Source organism: Lepidochelys olivacea, assembly GCF_965140295.1.
Source record: "Lepidochelys olivacea isolate rLepOli2 genome assembly, chromosome: 7".
Lineage (NCBI taxonomy): Eukaryota > Metazoa > Chordata > Testudines > Cheloniidae > Lepidochelys > Lepidochelys olivacea.
In genome coordinates this window covers 44,945,124-44,961,991 of record NC_140417.1, presented here as the reverse complement: position 1 = coordinate 44,961,991, position 16,868 = coordinate 44,945,124, and the positions used below count along the sequence as shown (strand labels likewise).

The 16,868-nt window shown below is 42.7% G+C and overlaps 1 protein-coding gene and 1 long non-coding RNA gene across 5 annotated transcripts; one reads left to right on the top strand and one right to left on the bottom strand.

The window, feature by feature from the left end:
- Positions 1 to 272: 272 nt before the first annotated feature.
- On the bottom strand, positions 273 to 12,100 carry ALAS1 (5'-aminolevulinate synthase 1). Of its 4 annotated transcripts, none has more exons than XM_084635192.1 (11): positions 12,002 to 12,100; positions 10,915 to 11,130; positions 9,008 to 9,226; positions 7,654 to 7,803; positions 7,272 to 7,494; positions 6,026 to 6,210; positions 4,710 to 4,889; positions 4,395 to 4,559; positions 2,808 to 3,076; positions 2,020 to 2,182; positions 273 to 773 (listed from the first exon to the last, which is right to left on the bottom strand). In XM_084635192.1, exons 2-11 carry the CDS (start codon positions 11,111 to 11,113, stop codon positions 613 to 615), a joined length of 1,914 nt encoding a protein of 637 aa, XP_084491318.1. In that variant the 5' UTR covers positions 11,114 to 11,130; positions 12,002 to 12,100; the 3' UTR covers positions 273 to 612. The 4 variants fall into 4 exon arrangements, with proteins under 4 accessions (XP_084491318.1, XP_084491319.1, XP_084491320.1 ...); XM_084635193.1 differs by having other exon boundaries at positions 11,047 to 11,130; XM_084635194.1 differs by lacking the exon at positions 12,002 to 12,100 and adding an exon at positions 11,624 to 11,787.
- A 262-nt stretch (positions 12,101 to 12,362) lies between these two features.
- Positions 12,363 to 16,293, top strand: LOC311523204. The gene is made up of 3 exons (XR_014712292.1): positions 12,363 to 12,475; positions 14,222 to 15,236; positions 15,830 to 16,293. It is a non-coding gene; the product is annotated as an uncharacterized lncRNA (long non-coding RNA).
- The last annotated feature ends 575 nt before the right edge of the window (positions 16,294 to 16,868 follow it).

The following is a 16,868-nucleotide window of genomic DNA, read 5'->3' as shown; positions in this document are numbered from 1 at the left end:
GTGTTCCAAATTTATTACTGTACAGGGGTGTTCTACTTTAAATATGAGGTGCACCTCAGGAAGTGACATGGCACAGGATTAAGATTTAAAAAACAAAACCCCTACATAGACTAGCAAAAGTTCTTGTAAAGAAATAGAGCACTACACTCGTAAATCTGTTTCAGGGCCCTGAACTCAGAAAGACCTATACAGTGTCAGGTCTGCAGCCAACTACTAGTTCTCATTACAACTTTCCCTTTCACCTAACGGCAAGAAAAAAAAAGTCTTACATATATAATGTACCGTTTAATGATACTTTCACTGAAATTGCTACAATGGCAAAAGATAGTATGTAGTTTCTGATTTACCAATAGATTAAGGTGGAATTGAGATTTTTTTGTTCCACTTCATGTTTCTGACCACTAATCCTACACAGTCTTAGTTGTAGAGGCTAATACAACAGCAATGAGTTTAAAAGGACAGAGGCAGGACATACTGTTTTGAACTTTATTTTCAGAGCTGTGTTTAGACTATTGATTAAAATGTTATAATTTAATATGCAATTTAAAAAGGCTACCAAGGCTATTTGGATATTCAAGAGGACTAGACATCAACAGGGTTAACAGGTTACTCTCAAGCACTAACAGATACTAGTTTGCTCATGCCACTGAAGTAGGATCTTTCCCTTTCACTCATCACCTCAAAATGCAGAGGCCTTCTACAGAAATTGCATTCTGCTGAAGAGTGTGGTTTCAACTCCAGACCAACATTCTTCCATGTAGCCATCAGTTTCTCTGTTAGACAAAAGGAAGACAGACATTTAAGAATATTCTGATTTTAATAAGCTTTCAGTACCTACAGCTCTTTCCCAACATTGAGTACTGCAAATGATGAAGTGAAAGTAAAAATAACCCAAACAAACAAAGCAACCTACTTGAAATGCCTGACAACTTTTGCTTAGCTAAGAAAGGTGTTGAGGGAGCTCTCAAATACTGAGACTAGTTCACCTTCAAAGTTATGGAATAAGAGGACGGATAGGTACCTTTATAAGAAAATGGAACTGCCTTTCTTCAGAGAATCAAAAAGCACTTAGAGCTTCTCAACATGCCCACGAGGTAGCTGTTACCCCATTTTACAGTTTACTAACCTGAAATCATGGAAGATTTTCCCAGGGCCAACATAGTCTGTCTACACAAACCATGGAAGCAAGCCTCCCAGCCCAGGTCAACAGACTTGGGTTTGTGCTCTAAAAATAGTTGTATAAACACCACTTTGAAGTTGTGGCTCAGGCTTTGAAGCCCCCCTCCCACAAATCTATGGAACCCAGGCTCCAGCCCAAGCTGCAACTTCAAAGTGCTGTCTATGCAGCTAGTTTTAGAGTACTAGCATGAGCTGTACTAACTCGGTCAACTGGGCTGGGAGGCTCACTTGCACAGACTTCCCAGCTCCGCCTGGATTCACTAGGTTGAAAATCCAGGGGTCCCAAAAGCTCATTTTCTAGCTATTAACTGGTACAGATTAATCAGGACTGAAATGGTGAGATACCAGGCTGCTTTGCTGCAACGAATCTTGATTAAAATGTACAGATGACTGGGTGATTTCTTATGGAAACTGCAAAATCATGGATTAGCACTATTAAACTAGCACCCACTATAAGACAATACCACTATTTTTTAAAAAAATAAAACAAACCACAACCCCCAAACATTAAACTAGAATGTGTATAAACCATAAGATGGCTGAAGACTGGTTTAGTACTGCTCTGGGCTTCTGTCCTGCAGCATTTTGTAGCTTTCAGACAGTTAGCTACCACCACTCATGTTCAAAGGCAAATCAATGGGAAACATTGATAGCACTTTCTAACGCTTCATTCGTAGCAATAGTTCACCTTCTTCCAAGGTGAGCTTTCCCAGCTGGGCCTAGCAAAGTGTAGATGTTTTCTTTAAATTAGCAATAGATCAGGGATCACATTGTAAATCTTCAGAATGAAGATTGTATAAAATGCTTTTGTGTTAACTCTGTCCAAGTCCATTCACTCACCAAGGAAATAATTCATCATCTGAGGTGTGTGATGAGGAGTAGGGGCAATACGCAGCAGCTCTTCTCCACGTGGAACTGTGGGGTAGTTTATTGCCTGGACATAGATGCTGTGCTGACTCATCAGTCTGTCACAGATCTCAGTATTTTTAGCAGCATCTGCAACCTAGATTTACAAAATGGTCAAGTTCAAGGTAACTGGAACAGTGCATGTGCAATGATCAGAAAACCATCTCAAACAACCTTTTAGGTTTGAAAAATTAGTTAAAAGCCACAATCTGTGGAAGATTCCAATTTAAGTATAGACTACCGACAAAAATCAGAATTTAATCATTTTGTCCTCCCTGTGCTTATTAGAACAGAACGTGGTATAGAAGGGAATTTAAAACTTCCTCCTACTATTCTTAGGAGAGTACTTCCAATGAATAATTCCTTTAGTATGCATTTTTGTATACCTGAAGATATTTAGACTGTTGTAAAAAAATTAGTGTTGTAATTTCATATTAAACGTGAATGGAACTTTTAGCATTTGCCAATTCAATTTGTTCGCCAACACCCTGCTGCAAAATTAAAAACAAAAAACCACACACCAAAAAACAGCAGGTTTTAGTAATTTAAGGAAAAACCTCAGCTTCAGCCTACATCATACTTCATAAACCTAAAATAAGCTATGCACTTTAGCTTGCTGTGTAAGAATGCAAGTCAGATACAGTTGCAGGTATTTTCTGTAATACAAACAAGTTTATTCTTGTGGAACAACTTAAAAAGAAGATACCATAATCTTTAGTTACCCGGATTGGAATGATGTGACTGGGACAGTGTACTACAGGGAGTCCAGCATCCATCAGCATTTGTCTCATGAGTTTAACATTGCGTTGGTGCTGGCGTCGAAGAACTTGCCCTTCCGCACTCTTTAAAGTTCTGACTGATTCAAGCGCACCAGCTAACAGCATGGGTGGCAGGGATGTTGTGAAAATGAAGCCAGCAGCATAGGAACGTACGGTGTCTATCAGAGAACTTGTACTGGAAATGTACCCGCCTACACAACCAAATGCTTTGCCTGAAAAGAAGAAACAGTCAAGATTTACTCTATCCTTTAGAGAAGAGAGCTGCAAGTCAAGATCTGACAGTTGTACTTACACTTTCTTGGAATCAGAGATCATTCTGACAAACATTTGAGAACTAGAACTCCAAATCCTTGACTTTCCTATCAGCAACACAATTAAGTCTTTCCAATAATTAGCACACAATAAGGGTCCTCAATTTTATTCTAGTATTTACAAATTAGTACAAAACAAGGTTAATCTACTCCACCCCAGAAAACTCCCACCCTGTTATGAACAAACCTTGTGACCGCTACAAAAGCATTGTTTGACACTAACCACCCCCCAGCACCTACTATGATTTCTGGGACAAAAGACTCTTGCACTGTATTTTAATGCCAGTGAAGAAAACTATAAATCCTACCCAAAATATAAACAAATTCAGTACGTATTGGAGTAAAATATATTCCAATGAGTTTAAAACACTCAGGACCATTATCTGTACTCCACTACCTCCGCTTTTTTCTTCAGCAGCTTTATGTGGGTAATCTATTCCTAAAATAACCATCACTCCTGTCTTCTAGTTGCATCTTATTTATGTGCTTCATGCAATCTACTGGGCATGTACAGTAATCACCATTTCAAAATGATACCACCCAAGAGTTGAAGGCCAAAGCAAAGCCAAATTAAACTGAACCCTACTGCACTATTTTTCTGTTTATCTCATGCTGATGTTTGAGATTGCAAATAAAATTCTTAAACCAAAACCCCCAACACATGGTTTTCTACGGTGGAGTTTCAACTCTTGCTCTTTATTTTAAGTACATGCTGGAAAATGTGAAAAATCTGTTTAAACTATTTGAACTCTAATAGTTAGAAAACAGTCTGCATTGCATCCAAAAGAATTTTATTGGTTCTTTTAGTTCTCGCCAAATCTCCTTATATAACTCCCATCTCGGGTTTCTGGATTAGGAACATTCCACCTTACACAAAAGCGAGTGTTAAGATCTAAATATAGAGTACTGTACCACAATTAACTTTCTCACACATGAATTCTCTGTTAGAGGAGTAGGGACTATGCCACTAGGGTCATTTTGCTAACTTACTATTTCAGATGGCATTTTTGAATCAGCCTAAGTGACTTAGCCCAAGTGCCTTTGAAAGTTAATGGAAGTGGTGTGCCTAAGTCAGTCAGGCTGTTTTAAAAATCCCATGCTTCAATTTCTAGGAACAAGTCAGTTTACTGACATTATTTGAGTTCATTTTACTCCTTCATCTTGTCTGCAGCATGAACTTTGCTGCCATTTACACGCTTTTGTAAGAAGATACACATACCAAGTGTTCCAGAGATTATGTCCATTTTATGCATGACTCCATCCCGATCTCCTATGCCACCACCCCGAGCTCCATACAGCCCAACAGCATGTACTTCATCTACAAAAGTGATTGCCCCATGCTCATGAGCTACATCACACAATTCTTCCAATGGACACACTGCACCTGAGATCAAAACAGTAATCACAATTAATTGCGAGTTCTTGCTTTTCATGGTAAATACATATTTCATAGCTTAAACAAAGCCAGACAACGTATGTGTTTCAGTAAGGCACCTATTTAACCAAGGATACAAGCTTTTTAAAGCAGACTCACCGTCCATTGAGTGAACAGTTTCAAATGCAACAATTCTGGGAGTCGATGGATCTGATTTTTTCAGTAGTTCTCGGAGATGATTGACATCATTATGGCGAAATATGTGCTTAGGCACTCTGCTGTTCCGAATTCCTTGAATCATGGAGGCATGGTTTCCTGCATCTGAGTAAATCTCACAGCCTGAAGGGACAACCAAAGGTTACTAGTGGTTATGGCTGTACTGAGAGAGAGGACAGATTGTACAGATACCTAAAAATTATATAAATGGGATTGTGCTGATAAACTTGTGTTCTAGCCCCAGAAGAGAGGGGTTGCTATAGAAATTTGTTAAATCAGAAACTTTGCAATACATACAATTTTTAAGACGGAATTTTAAGACCCACTAAAAATAGCTGTATTTTCTATTTTTGCTTTAGAGCACTTCTAAAATTAGGACACTTATTTTTGGGAATTCACAACTTTAAATTTGCATAACTGACTCAAGGCAAGTAGACACCCAATCCCAAAGAAATATACTTTAAAATTTAATTTTATATTTGGTCTTAACTGTTAGACATTTATAGAAGTCTTAACTGTAGACATTTCTCTAGCAACAGCAGATACAGGATTGGAAAGAGTCAGTTTACCAGCGCTAACCATACCCTGACCATACCAGGGGAAAAAACTATCCTTCCACCTGCAGCTACATGGGGTGGGGAAAACAGTAGGTCTTTCCAGAAGTGAAGCCAGCCTCTGGAAACAGCAGGGAGTTATAGCAACTGGGCAGGAAGACATCCAACTAGAGTGTCATTTGCTGCCACCCATCCCTCCCATACTCCTCAGCCCCTGTGATATCAACAGGTTGCCTTTACAGTTTCAACTTCAGATATTTGCTGGTTGATTCTGTCTTCAACACATGTCCTTCTCCCTCAGTCCCTCCACTGCCAGTCTCCTTTCTCACTTCTCTTCTCCATTCTTCCCTACCCTTTAAAGTTCCTCACTTTAATATTAAAGAGAATAAATGGAACTGAGATATGTACCAACCACCACCTTGGACACTCTGGTCATAGGTTGTATCCCCACTTTGTGTCTGATATAGGTGCAGCCTGATGAAATTATTATATGGCATCTAGAACAATGCCCCACATCCTGATCAAGGTGTTTAGGTGCCACCACAATAGAAGTTAGTGAAGACTGATTTTTTAAAAAGTGATATTTAGTGACCAAAAAGTCAGAATCTCAGTTATCTGAAAGAAGTTTTCAGTGACATTTCAGGGTATTTTATTTGCAGGGAATGTAGTATTACATTGCATAGTATCCAGTACATGAGATCTCACCTGGTAACATTTTAGCTAATGTGAAGAGAGTGGAATCATTAGCTACAAAGCATGATGAGAACAGCAATGCTGCATCTTTTCCATGGAGATCAGCCAACTCTTGCTCCAAATCAACATGAAATTTACTGGTTCCAGAAATATTTCTGGTGCCTCCTGCTCCAGCACCATGTTGTTTCAACGTATCCCTTTAAGAAAATGTTCAAAAGGAAAGCAGCATTAATCAATACTATTTGACTCTCAGCTGCATGTGAACAATTCAGGAAAAGGGACATTATCTTCTATAACAAACCGCCATTCCTTAATAACTTACATAAAAGCAGTAGTGGTTAAAGAGAAATGGGTATAAGAGGTGCAACTGTATTTGTTTACAGTTTGAATAAGGATCTTGGAGGCCAAAACTAAGTTTTGCAAGGAACTTCATGAGCTCAAAGCGAATGAAAGTTACTAGCTGTGCCCCTTACAAAAACTGTAAGGCTCCACTGCCTTATGCTGAACTTACTGAGACATGTTAAGATAATTACAGTATGCGGTCCAGCAGTTTTCCATAAGCCCCCACGTATAACCAAATACAGAAAGGAGGAATATCAGGGGTTTACCAGTTAAAGCGTTGCAGCACTAGAGCCAACTGTATTTTAAATTGTTTTATGACACTTAGTAGCCAAACAAGTGAGAAGGAAGGATATTCATGTGCTAGAAGGCAATACCCTTTGAATTCCTTCTGCTGTGTAATCATTAACTCAAAGCTATGACAAGCTCAAAATCCCCCCCCCCCAAAAGAATGTATGTTCTAGGGGGGGGGGGGGGGAAAAAAAGAAGGAGTACTTGTGGCACCTTAGAGACTAACCAATTTATTTGAGCATAAGTTTTCGTGAGCTACAGCTCACTTGATCGGATGCATACTGTGGAAAGTGTAGAAGATCTTTTTATATACACACAAAGCATGAAAAAATACCTCCTCCCACCCCATTTTTTCATGCTTTGTGTGTATATAAAAAGATCTTCTACACTTTCCACAGTATGCATCCGATCAAGTGAGCTGTAGCTCACGAAAGCTTATGCTCAAATAAATTGGTTAGTCTCTAAGGTGCCACAAGTACTCCTTTTCTTTTTGCGAATACAGACTAACACGGCTGTTACTCTGAAACCTGTTCTAGGGAAGGTAGTTTTGTACAGTTTCTTGTAGATCACTGCATACCTTGCAGTTACCAAACATTTTACTTTTAATTTAAGTTATAGAACTACTTACATAACAGCTCCACTCACTCGAGGGTGGCGACTCATCCCTAGGTAATCATTGCTGCACCATACAGACACCTCTTTTTTGCTGATGAGCGAATCAGAGTAGTCATCTGCCATGGGAAAGACCTGTGCTCTTCGGTTCACAGTTTTGAATACACGGTACGTGTGATCCTTTTTTTTCTCATCAATTTTTTTCTCAAAGAACTGGTCATACTGGAAAGGAGAAACAGCTAGAAGAGGAGAGAGGCTATTAAATACAAGAAAGAATTAACACTTTTGAATGTCAAAAGATCTGTCTGCAGCTGGACCCTGCAAAAATGGATTTAGGAGACTAATAGCAGATTCAGATTAATTCATTCTGTTACTCAAACAACAAGAATGATCCTTACATTTTGGCAAGTTATCCTGAAGCAGATGAGATACTTTGTCTGGTTTTTGCTTTAACATAATATCCTGGAACTTCTTCAGCAAGCCATTCTGCTCTTCTCCCGAAGTCTTGCTATTCATCACAGTGGGATTCACTGGTGTTTTAGTAAACTCTGTATATTTGAGATGTTGAAAAGAAATCCAGTGATTATTAAAGTAAGTTTCACACCATCTTATATCAAAAATAATAAAGATTGAATGCCATGAAAAGTTACAAATCCAATATCTTAAATTGTTTAAAATAATAATAAAAAAATCTTAGTTGAGACACTAAAGCAGAGCCATAAGACTCAGAAGCTGAAGAGAACGCAGTGTATACTTTCCTCAGACCTTGTGAAATCAAATCTTGTCTAACAAAAATTGAGGGCCAATTGAGAAGATTCAATAATTGCCTGGGACCAATTCAGTTGACATAAGAAGGTGATATGTAGGCTACCAGAGCCAAACACATGCTTTAGTTGTAGGTAAGCGTTTCTCTATTATTCCAAGCTTCTGTTCTATTGACATGGATCATGGTTACTAGGACTTGCAGCAGACTGGAAAAGCTGGAGTGGACAAGAACAAACTGATTTCTTCCAGAGGAAACAGCAAGACTTCGTTATTATTGATGAAAGAAAAGCCTTCCTTTAACAGATTTTGACAAAACTACTTTAATCTGAAAGCAACTTTGTTCTCTTTATGGCAGGGACAGTCTTATTTGTCTAGTGATACGTGTAATGGAACACCAATTTCTGATCAGGGCAGTTAGGCACTACTAAAATCAAAATACTAGGGAGAAGACAGTCCAGGGCAGAAGGGAGGTGGTTTCTATTAAATTACTTCTTGTCTTTAGTGTCCTGCTTTGCGCTTTCCAGCCTGTAGCTGCTTAATTCTTTGAATATGTTCATGTAGGCAGCAGTGCTAATGTGTTCTACATATAGGTAAGACTTTTCGGTGAAGACATTGAATTTTTATAAGCAATATCAAGAGAGATTTCTTAGAGCTAACTCAGAGTGCTGTAGCTTGACATATATTTGTTTTGCAACTAGAACATAATTCTCACTAAAGCCAGCTGCCAAAAACATCTGTAGACAGAGAGTTGGTATAAAATAGATTATACAACAAAGTGAGTAATATAAACAGCACTGCATGAGCACAATTAAAATCCCTATATTCTGCAATAAAATCCTTTTGTTGCAGTGTCCCATGACCCTCACTCTGGCCTATAAGGTAGCAATTATGTCAGACACGGGTTTTATCTCGAAGACTAGTGCTAGCAAGCAAAGTGTTACAAAAGATTAGATTTCACGGTCTATTGCAGCATACATAAAAACATACCCTTCCTTACAGCCTGCATTTCCTGCACATCCTCTTGGAGTTCTAGGCTGGCTTTGCAGAAAACATTACTGTTCGTAGGGTTCATCTGAGCTGCCAGGAAAGGGCATTTAGTGGCAGAGCTCTGACTAGTGCTCTGGCTAGTAACAGCAGGTAGATGGCCAATAGGCAGCTGGGATCCACTGGGATTCTCCTGGGACACATCTTTGGAATTTTTGGCCTCTTGGACAGGAGAAACAAAACACAGGTTAAAAAAAGAGAAACTGGGGTGATCTGATTGCACAAGAACAAAACTTCTCTGACAACTATCTATTACACTAAGCCACAAACCATTCAGAATTGCTCAACTGAGCCATCTGTACTTGCATTATCACACAATATGAAGTTTCAGTATCTGATTAACATTTAAATCCAAATTTTCTTGGAGTGCAATACTATTGCCTCTTCCCCAAATGAGGGGTCAGTGTGCTTTGTGGATGAGTTTAATTTCAATTTAAATGGTTTTCAGCTGACAGTTTCCCAGTTGCCCCTTCTCCCCTACTATTTCCGATTATAAATTCTCTAGGGAATTTTCTCAGCAAGGGTCAATAAACAGCCACAAATCATAAGAGGTCTAAGAATGCCACTGACCTGGATTTGCACCAATTACATAGTTATGATCAGTAGAACTTTGCTCTCAGACATTACACTAGAGTTTGCAGAGTATGAACTTCAGTTTTAAAATAGTCCAATTACTTTCAAAGAAGCCATATATGTTAAGTTTTAAGCAACAAGTGTTTGAGAAGATTAAGCAAAATACTTGGGGAGTACACCAGCTCAGGCAGTTACAGTTTCCAGAAGTTTCCTTCTGGCTGGGCAGTTCCCAAAGTGTTTAAAAAAAGTTCTTCCTTGTCTACTTAAGCAGGAAGCATTTATTAAACAACTCAAGGGTTGTTAATGTGAAAAACAACTGAATAAAAATGACACCCCGGAAATCTTACAGAACAAGGGACCCTATGGTCATTACCAGTGAATATTAATGTAGTGCAGATACATGCAAGTTAAAAAGATGGAATGTTGTAGAATAATGCACCTAGGATGCAAGTTATCTGACAAGAGCAGATTATATCCACCTAAAGTTGTCCTGTAATAATTTACTGTCTGCTTTGAAACAGCTTCAGGGACACAATTCATTTTCCTCTTGTGTAGGCAACATTGCTTCTTCTATACTGCGTAGCTTTTCACCTTTGCTCCCACAGCAAAAGGTGAGCGTTATAGCATTCTCTGCATTTCCTAGTTTTTTGGAAGGTGGTGTGTTCCTCAAACAACCAGGTTTCCCGTTCCACAATTTGCCATCCAATTATTCAGTGTGTGCTACACACTGAAACTGATTTCATTTACACTTCTATTGTATTACAATAAAGCCAAGATTCAGACGTGTTACCAAATCCAAAGTTTAGAATTCCAAACTCATAACTCTATTCTAAGTGCAACAAGCAAGGCACTGAATCTTACAGAATTAAGTAGTTTACCTTCAAAGCAAAGTTTAACAAACCAGACAGACTAAAATCAGAGACCAATCTTTTTTTAAAAACAAAAAAAAAACTGAAGTGTTTGAACAAGAACAAGCAACAATGAGTCAGGACAACATTTTGAGATGTTTACTGGTAAACATTTCAGTCTTTTTGAGGTGTTCATGCCAGTCACTGAGAAAGCAAAACTAGGGGCAATTGAGAGGTTCTACTGTATAACCTCTCATAACCTGACAAATGTAAAGAAAAGGATGTGATCTAATATTAAACATAAATGCAGTTGTAAGTAGAATCTAAAATGCTGAAGCTTAAAATTAGATTAAAATAAATAAGCTTCTGGGTATGATAGCTTGTACATCATTAACTAGCTATAAAAAAAAACACAAAATTGACACTGACTGTCATTGGGTGGGGTTGTTTCTTCAGTTTGTTGGCAGTGAGCAACTGAAGTACCCAGGGAACGGGAAGCAGGCTTGGTCCCCACTTCCATCATTTTAGGGCAGCTCTGAGCATAAAAGAGTAGGGACTTGCCCGCCTTCTGCAGAAAAGCCTGGGATACCCGTGACAGGAAGGGGCAGCGGCGAACAACCGTTTCCATTTTCAGGTTTTTTGATCCTGTAGCAAGATATAGGAATGGTAACAGTGTTAAATGCAAGTATTAGAGGATTTCTTACATATACAACCATATTCCAGACTACTTCAGAGTTGAATAATACACAACACAATTAAGTTATAGCAGATGGAAAGCAGTACAGTGTGGCCTTTGCGAATAATAATGGCATGAATTAAGCCAAGAACCACATAAGAGTATCAGAAATATCTTAACAGGGAGACATAAGCGAGTCCAAAAGGAAGTGAAGGGAAAGCCCTGGGTAATTTAAATGGACATCAGCAGCCTATTCACAGATCTGCTAAGTTTCTTACCTGACTGTAGGATTACTGTAATAAAACAACATTTAAAATATCTCCCGCCCCGCCCGCGATTTGCCTCCACCGCAAAACCAACACGGAAATGCGATTTTACAATCGCCCCGGGGGCTGCTGTAGCCCCCCCCCCCCGGCTATTTTTAACTGACGATTTCAGCTTGACCGTGTCCCTGTCACACACCAGGCTGGAGGAAGGCTGGGACCCGCAGCGGCTGGGGAAGGGGGCACAGGGCGCAGGGGGCCTCGAGGCGGCTCCCCCCGGGCGCCGGGCCAGCGGAAAGCGGCACAGAGCTGAGCGGCCCCGGGGGACCTGACCCCGCCTTGGCGAGCCAGGCGCAGAGAGCGCGATGCGCCCAGCGGGGTCCCCGGCGCCCCCACAGCCCCGCCCTCTCCCCGGGGGGCGCAGCGTCCCCAGCCCCGGGACCAGCTGCGGCCGGCGGGCGCCGCGAGGACCCCGCCGAGAGCCCCCTCAGGGGGTGGCGGTCTGGGCAGGGGCCCGGCTCCTCCTACCAGTGCCGGACCGGCTGAATAGCGGGCGAATCAGGCCCGCGCTCCTCACCCGCTGTCGTGCCGTGCCGTGCCGTGCCGTGCCGTGCCCTTCCCTTTCTCCAGCTCCAACGCTCCTCCGCGATCTTCTCGAGCCGCAGCTCCCTATATAATTAGCCCGAGCACCGCGCATGCGCACAGCTGGACGGCTCCGAACTCACGGCAGAGGCGCATGCGTTGGCAGAGGCCTCTCACCAGTCCCTTCCCGCGCTATAGCGCATGCGTGATGCCCTAGGGGCCTTCCCACCCCTACGCCTATACGCTGCGGGGAGGAGGGAGCAAGCGGCGCAGCGTTGGCTGCTGAGGGGAGGGAGAAGGGCGGGGCAGAGGCGGAGGGGCTTGGGAAGGGACAGAGGCACGGGGGGGAGGCGGGAAGGGGAGAGCTGGGGCAGAAGCTGGAGGTGCGATGCCGTTAGGCGCTGCCTCTGGGGGAGCCGAAGAGGGAAGCTCCCAGGGCAGAAGCGGGGAGAGAACAAGGACCTGCTGGGCGAGGAAAAGGGGACCTCTCACCTGGCTGCTCCCTGGCAGCGGCTTGACCTGGGAGTTAGGGGCTTGGGCCTGAACAAGGCTGAGGGGGAAAGGTGGCTGCATATGGATCTGCCCCAGGAAGGGAGCAATGGCCTCCCTGTTCAAGCTAGTATGGGGAGAATGGAGGGGCACTGTCCTCTCCCCACCATGGGGACAGCTAGAGGCAGCGCTAGCCCCACTGAGAGGCAGGGCCATAGCTAGGGAGGATGCAGGGTAGTTTCCTGCCATTTACATGCACGTCATTACTTCAGCTTTGTGATTCAGTGTTTCCATGTTACAAGTGGTGGTATAATATGTGAGCTAAAGTTGAACAGGGGTCTGGGAATCACCTCCCATGTTCTAGTTCTGGCTCTGCTACTGGTGCCCTGGGCAAGTTTTCAGAAGATATTTGAACTGGGGGGCTTGATTTATTTACTGTAAAATGGAGCTCCTGGTGAGCTAGCTTTGTGTGTACAGCACCGGGTGCAATTGACAAAGGCTCCTCAGCACTCCCACAATGCAAATAGTAAATAAAAGGCACTGAACTTCTACAGTGAAAGGTGCTATGGACAGATACTTTTGTGGGATAAGATAAACATCACATCAACTCTATGTGGGTCGAAGACTCGATAGCAAGACACATAAGTGGAATATGGCACCTGCCCATACTGTCTCCCTCAAATAAATTTGCTACAAGACAATAAATAGGTGACTCCTCCACTCCTCAAAACCCAGCTCATAGATACAGGAAGACTGGATAGCCACCCCTTCTTTTAAGGACCGTTACCCTTGCTTATGTACTGTTGCTTCGCATATCCTTCTGTCAGCCCCTTTCTAAGGCATTGCCAGGCTTATTACATGTATCGTGTTTTTTTTTTTTAAATTAAATGACTTAAAAGCACTAAAACCATGCCAACTATTGTTTACTTCTGCTGTAAGACACTCCTCCCAATCCCTAGCTAAGAGACAGCTTCATTTTGAATTATGTTTAAGAAAGTAAGTAGTATTCAGCATTAACAACAGGATCTTTACTGTTTACCTCATTCAAGCTACAGCTAATGTAAACAAGGGTTTGTTTTGTTCAAACATTGACACTTTGTTAAACTCCGATGCTAACACTAGAAAACAGGCAGCTCTGCACCATTGTCTAGGAGCGAGGACAGAGCAAGAAAGGGGGAATTGATAGATACCCAGGAAAACAAACAACAGCGGTAAAAAGAAAAGGAATACTTGTGGCACCTTAGAGACTAACCAATTTACACGAAAGCTCATGCTCAAATAAATTGGTTAGTCTCTAAGGTGCCACGAGTACTCCTTTTCTTTTTGCAAAGACAGTCTAACACGGCTGTTACTCTGAAACCTGTCAACATCGGTAAGTTAACTGAACAGTGCAGCATTATCTTTTAATTTACAGTCCATCAGTTATCCTGAGGATTTAGTAGTAATTTCACTCATGGATCATCAGTGCAATCTATGTTTTTATATATCACATTTGGTGATTTACTTGGCACTAGCATTTAGGTTATTAAAAGCACTCCACAAACTTTCAGTAATTTTTTTGGACTCATGTGAAAATGATCATTGATACTGGTGGAATAATGACCGTGTAGTTTTGGTTCTGTTATTAAACAGTACAAGTATTTGCCTTAATGATTTCATGGAAGATAATGTTACTTTGACTAATACTACATTGTCTTTTTTTTTTGCGGTGTGTGTGTGTGTGAAGAATTAAGATGTGCAAGCCAGATTTCCAGAAGTGGTCAGCACATCATTTTAAAAGCATGAACATTTCATTTAGGTGTCTATGCCCTGGTCTACACTAGGACTTTAGGTCGAATTTAGCAGCGTTAAATCGATGTAAACCTGCACCCGTCCACACGATGAAGCCCTTTATTTCGACTTAAAGGGCTCTTAAAATCGATTTCCTTACTCCAGCCCGGCAAGTGGATTAGCACTTAAATCGGCCTTGCCGGGTCGAATTTGGGGTACTGTGGACACAATTCAACGGTATTGGCCTCCGGGAGCTATCCCAGAGTGCTCCATTGTGACTGCTCTGGACAGCACTCTCAACTCAGATGCACTGGCCCGGTAGACAGGAAAAGAACCGCAAACTTTTTAATCTCATTTCCTGTTTGGCCAGCGTGGCAAGCTGCAGGTGACCATGCAGAGCTCATCAGCAGAGGTGACCATGATGGAGTCCCAGAATCACAAAAGAGCTCCATCATGGACTGAACGGGAAATACGGGATCTGATCGCTGTATGGGGAGAGGAATCCGTGCTATCAGAACTCCGTTCCAGTTTTTGAAATGCCAAAACCTTTGTCAAAATCTCCCAGGGCATAAAGGACAGAGGCCATAACAGGGACCCGAAGCAGTGCCGCGTGAAACTGAAGGAGCTGAGGCAAGCCTACCAGAAAACCAGAGAGGCGAACGGCCGCTCCGGGTCAGAGCCCCAAACATGCCGCTTCTATGATGAGCTGCATGCCATTTTAGGGGGTTCAGCCACCACTACCCCAGCCGTGTTGTTTGACTCCTTCAATGGAGACGGAGGCAACATGGAAGCAGGTTTTGGGGATGAAGAAGATGATGATGAGGAGGTTGTAGATAGCTCACAGCAAGCAAGCGGAGAAACCGGTTTTCCCGACAGCCAGGAACTGTTTCTCACTCTGGACCTGGAGCCAGTACCCCCCGAACCCACCCAAGGCTGCTTCCTGGACCCGGCAGGTGGAGAAGGGACCTCCGGTGAGTGTACCTTTTAAAATACTATACATGGTTTAAAAGCAAGCATGTGAAAGGATTAATTTGCCCTGGAATTTGCGGCTCTCCTGGATGTACTCCCACAGTCTTTGCAAAAGGTTTCTGGGGAGGGCAGCCTTATTGCGTCCTCCATGGTAGGACACTTTACCACTCCAGGCCAGTAACACGTACTCAGGAATCATTGTACAACAAAGCATTGCAGTGTATGTTTGCTGGTGTTCAAACAACATCTGTTCTTTATCTCTCTGCGTTATCCTCAGGAGAGTGAGATATCATTCATGGTCACCTGGTTGAAATAGGGTGCTTTTCTTCAGGGGTCACTCAGAGGAGCCCGTTCCTGCTGGGCTGTTTACCTGTGGCTGAACAGAAATGTTCCCCGCTGTTAGCCACGGGGGTGGGGGGGGGAGGTTTAAGGGGGTAACCACGCGATAGGGGGAGGCAAAATGCGACCTTGTAACGAAAGCACATGTGCTATGTATGTAATGTTAACAGCAAGGTTTACCCTGAAAGAGTGTAGCCACTGTTTTATAAAATGTGTCTTTTTAAATACCGCTGTCCCTTTTTTTTTCCTCCACCAGCTACATGTGTTTCAATGATCACAGGATCTTCTCCTTCCCAGAGGCTAGTGAAGATTAGAAAGAAAAAAAAATGCACTCGCGATGAAATGTTCTCCGAGCTCATGCTGTCCTCCCACACTGACAGAGCACAGACGAATGCGTGGAGGCAAATAATGTCAGAGTGCAGGAAAGCACAAAATGACCGGGAGGAGAGGTGGCGGGCTGAAGAGAGTAAGTGGCGGCAGCATGATGAGAGGAGGCAGGATTCAATGCTGAGGCTGCTGGAGGACCAAACCAGTATGCTCCAGTGTATGGCTGAGCTGCAGCAAAGGCAGCTGGAGCACAGACTGCCACTACAGCCCCTGTGTAACCAACCGCCCTCCTCCCCAAGTTCCATAGCCTCCACACCCAGACACCCAAGAACGCGGTGGGGGGCTCACCGGCCAAACAGCCACTCCGCCACAGAGGATTGCCCAAAAAAAGAAGGCTGGCATTCAATAAATTTTAAAGTTGTAAACTTTTAAAGTGCTGTGTGGCATTTTACTTCCCTCCTCCACCACCCCTCCTGGGCTACCATGGTAGTCATCCCCCTATTTGTGTGATGAATGAGTAAAGAATGCATGAATGTGAAACAACAATGACTTTATTGCCTTTGCAAGCAATGATTAAAGGGAGGAGGGGAAGGTGGTTAGCTTGCAGGGAAATAAAGTGAACCAAGGGGCGGGGGGTTTCATCAAGGAGAAACAAAGAACTTTCACACCATAGCCTGGCCAGTCATGAAACTGGTTTTCAAAGCTTCTCTGATGCGTACCGCGCGCTCCTGTGCTCTTCTAACCGCCCTGGTGTTTGGCTGCGCGTAACCAGCAGCCAGGCGATTTGCCTCAACCTCCCACCCCGCCATAATCGTCTCCCCCTTACTCTCACAGATATTGTGGAGCACACAGCAAGCAGTAGTAACAGTGGGAATATTGGTTTCGCTGAGGTCTAAGCGAGTCAGTAAACTGCGCCAGCGCGCCTTTAAACATCCAAATGCACATTCTACCACCATTCGGCATTTGCT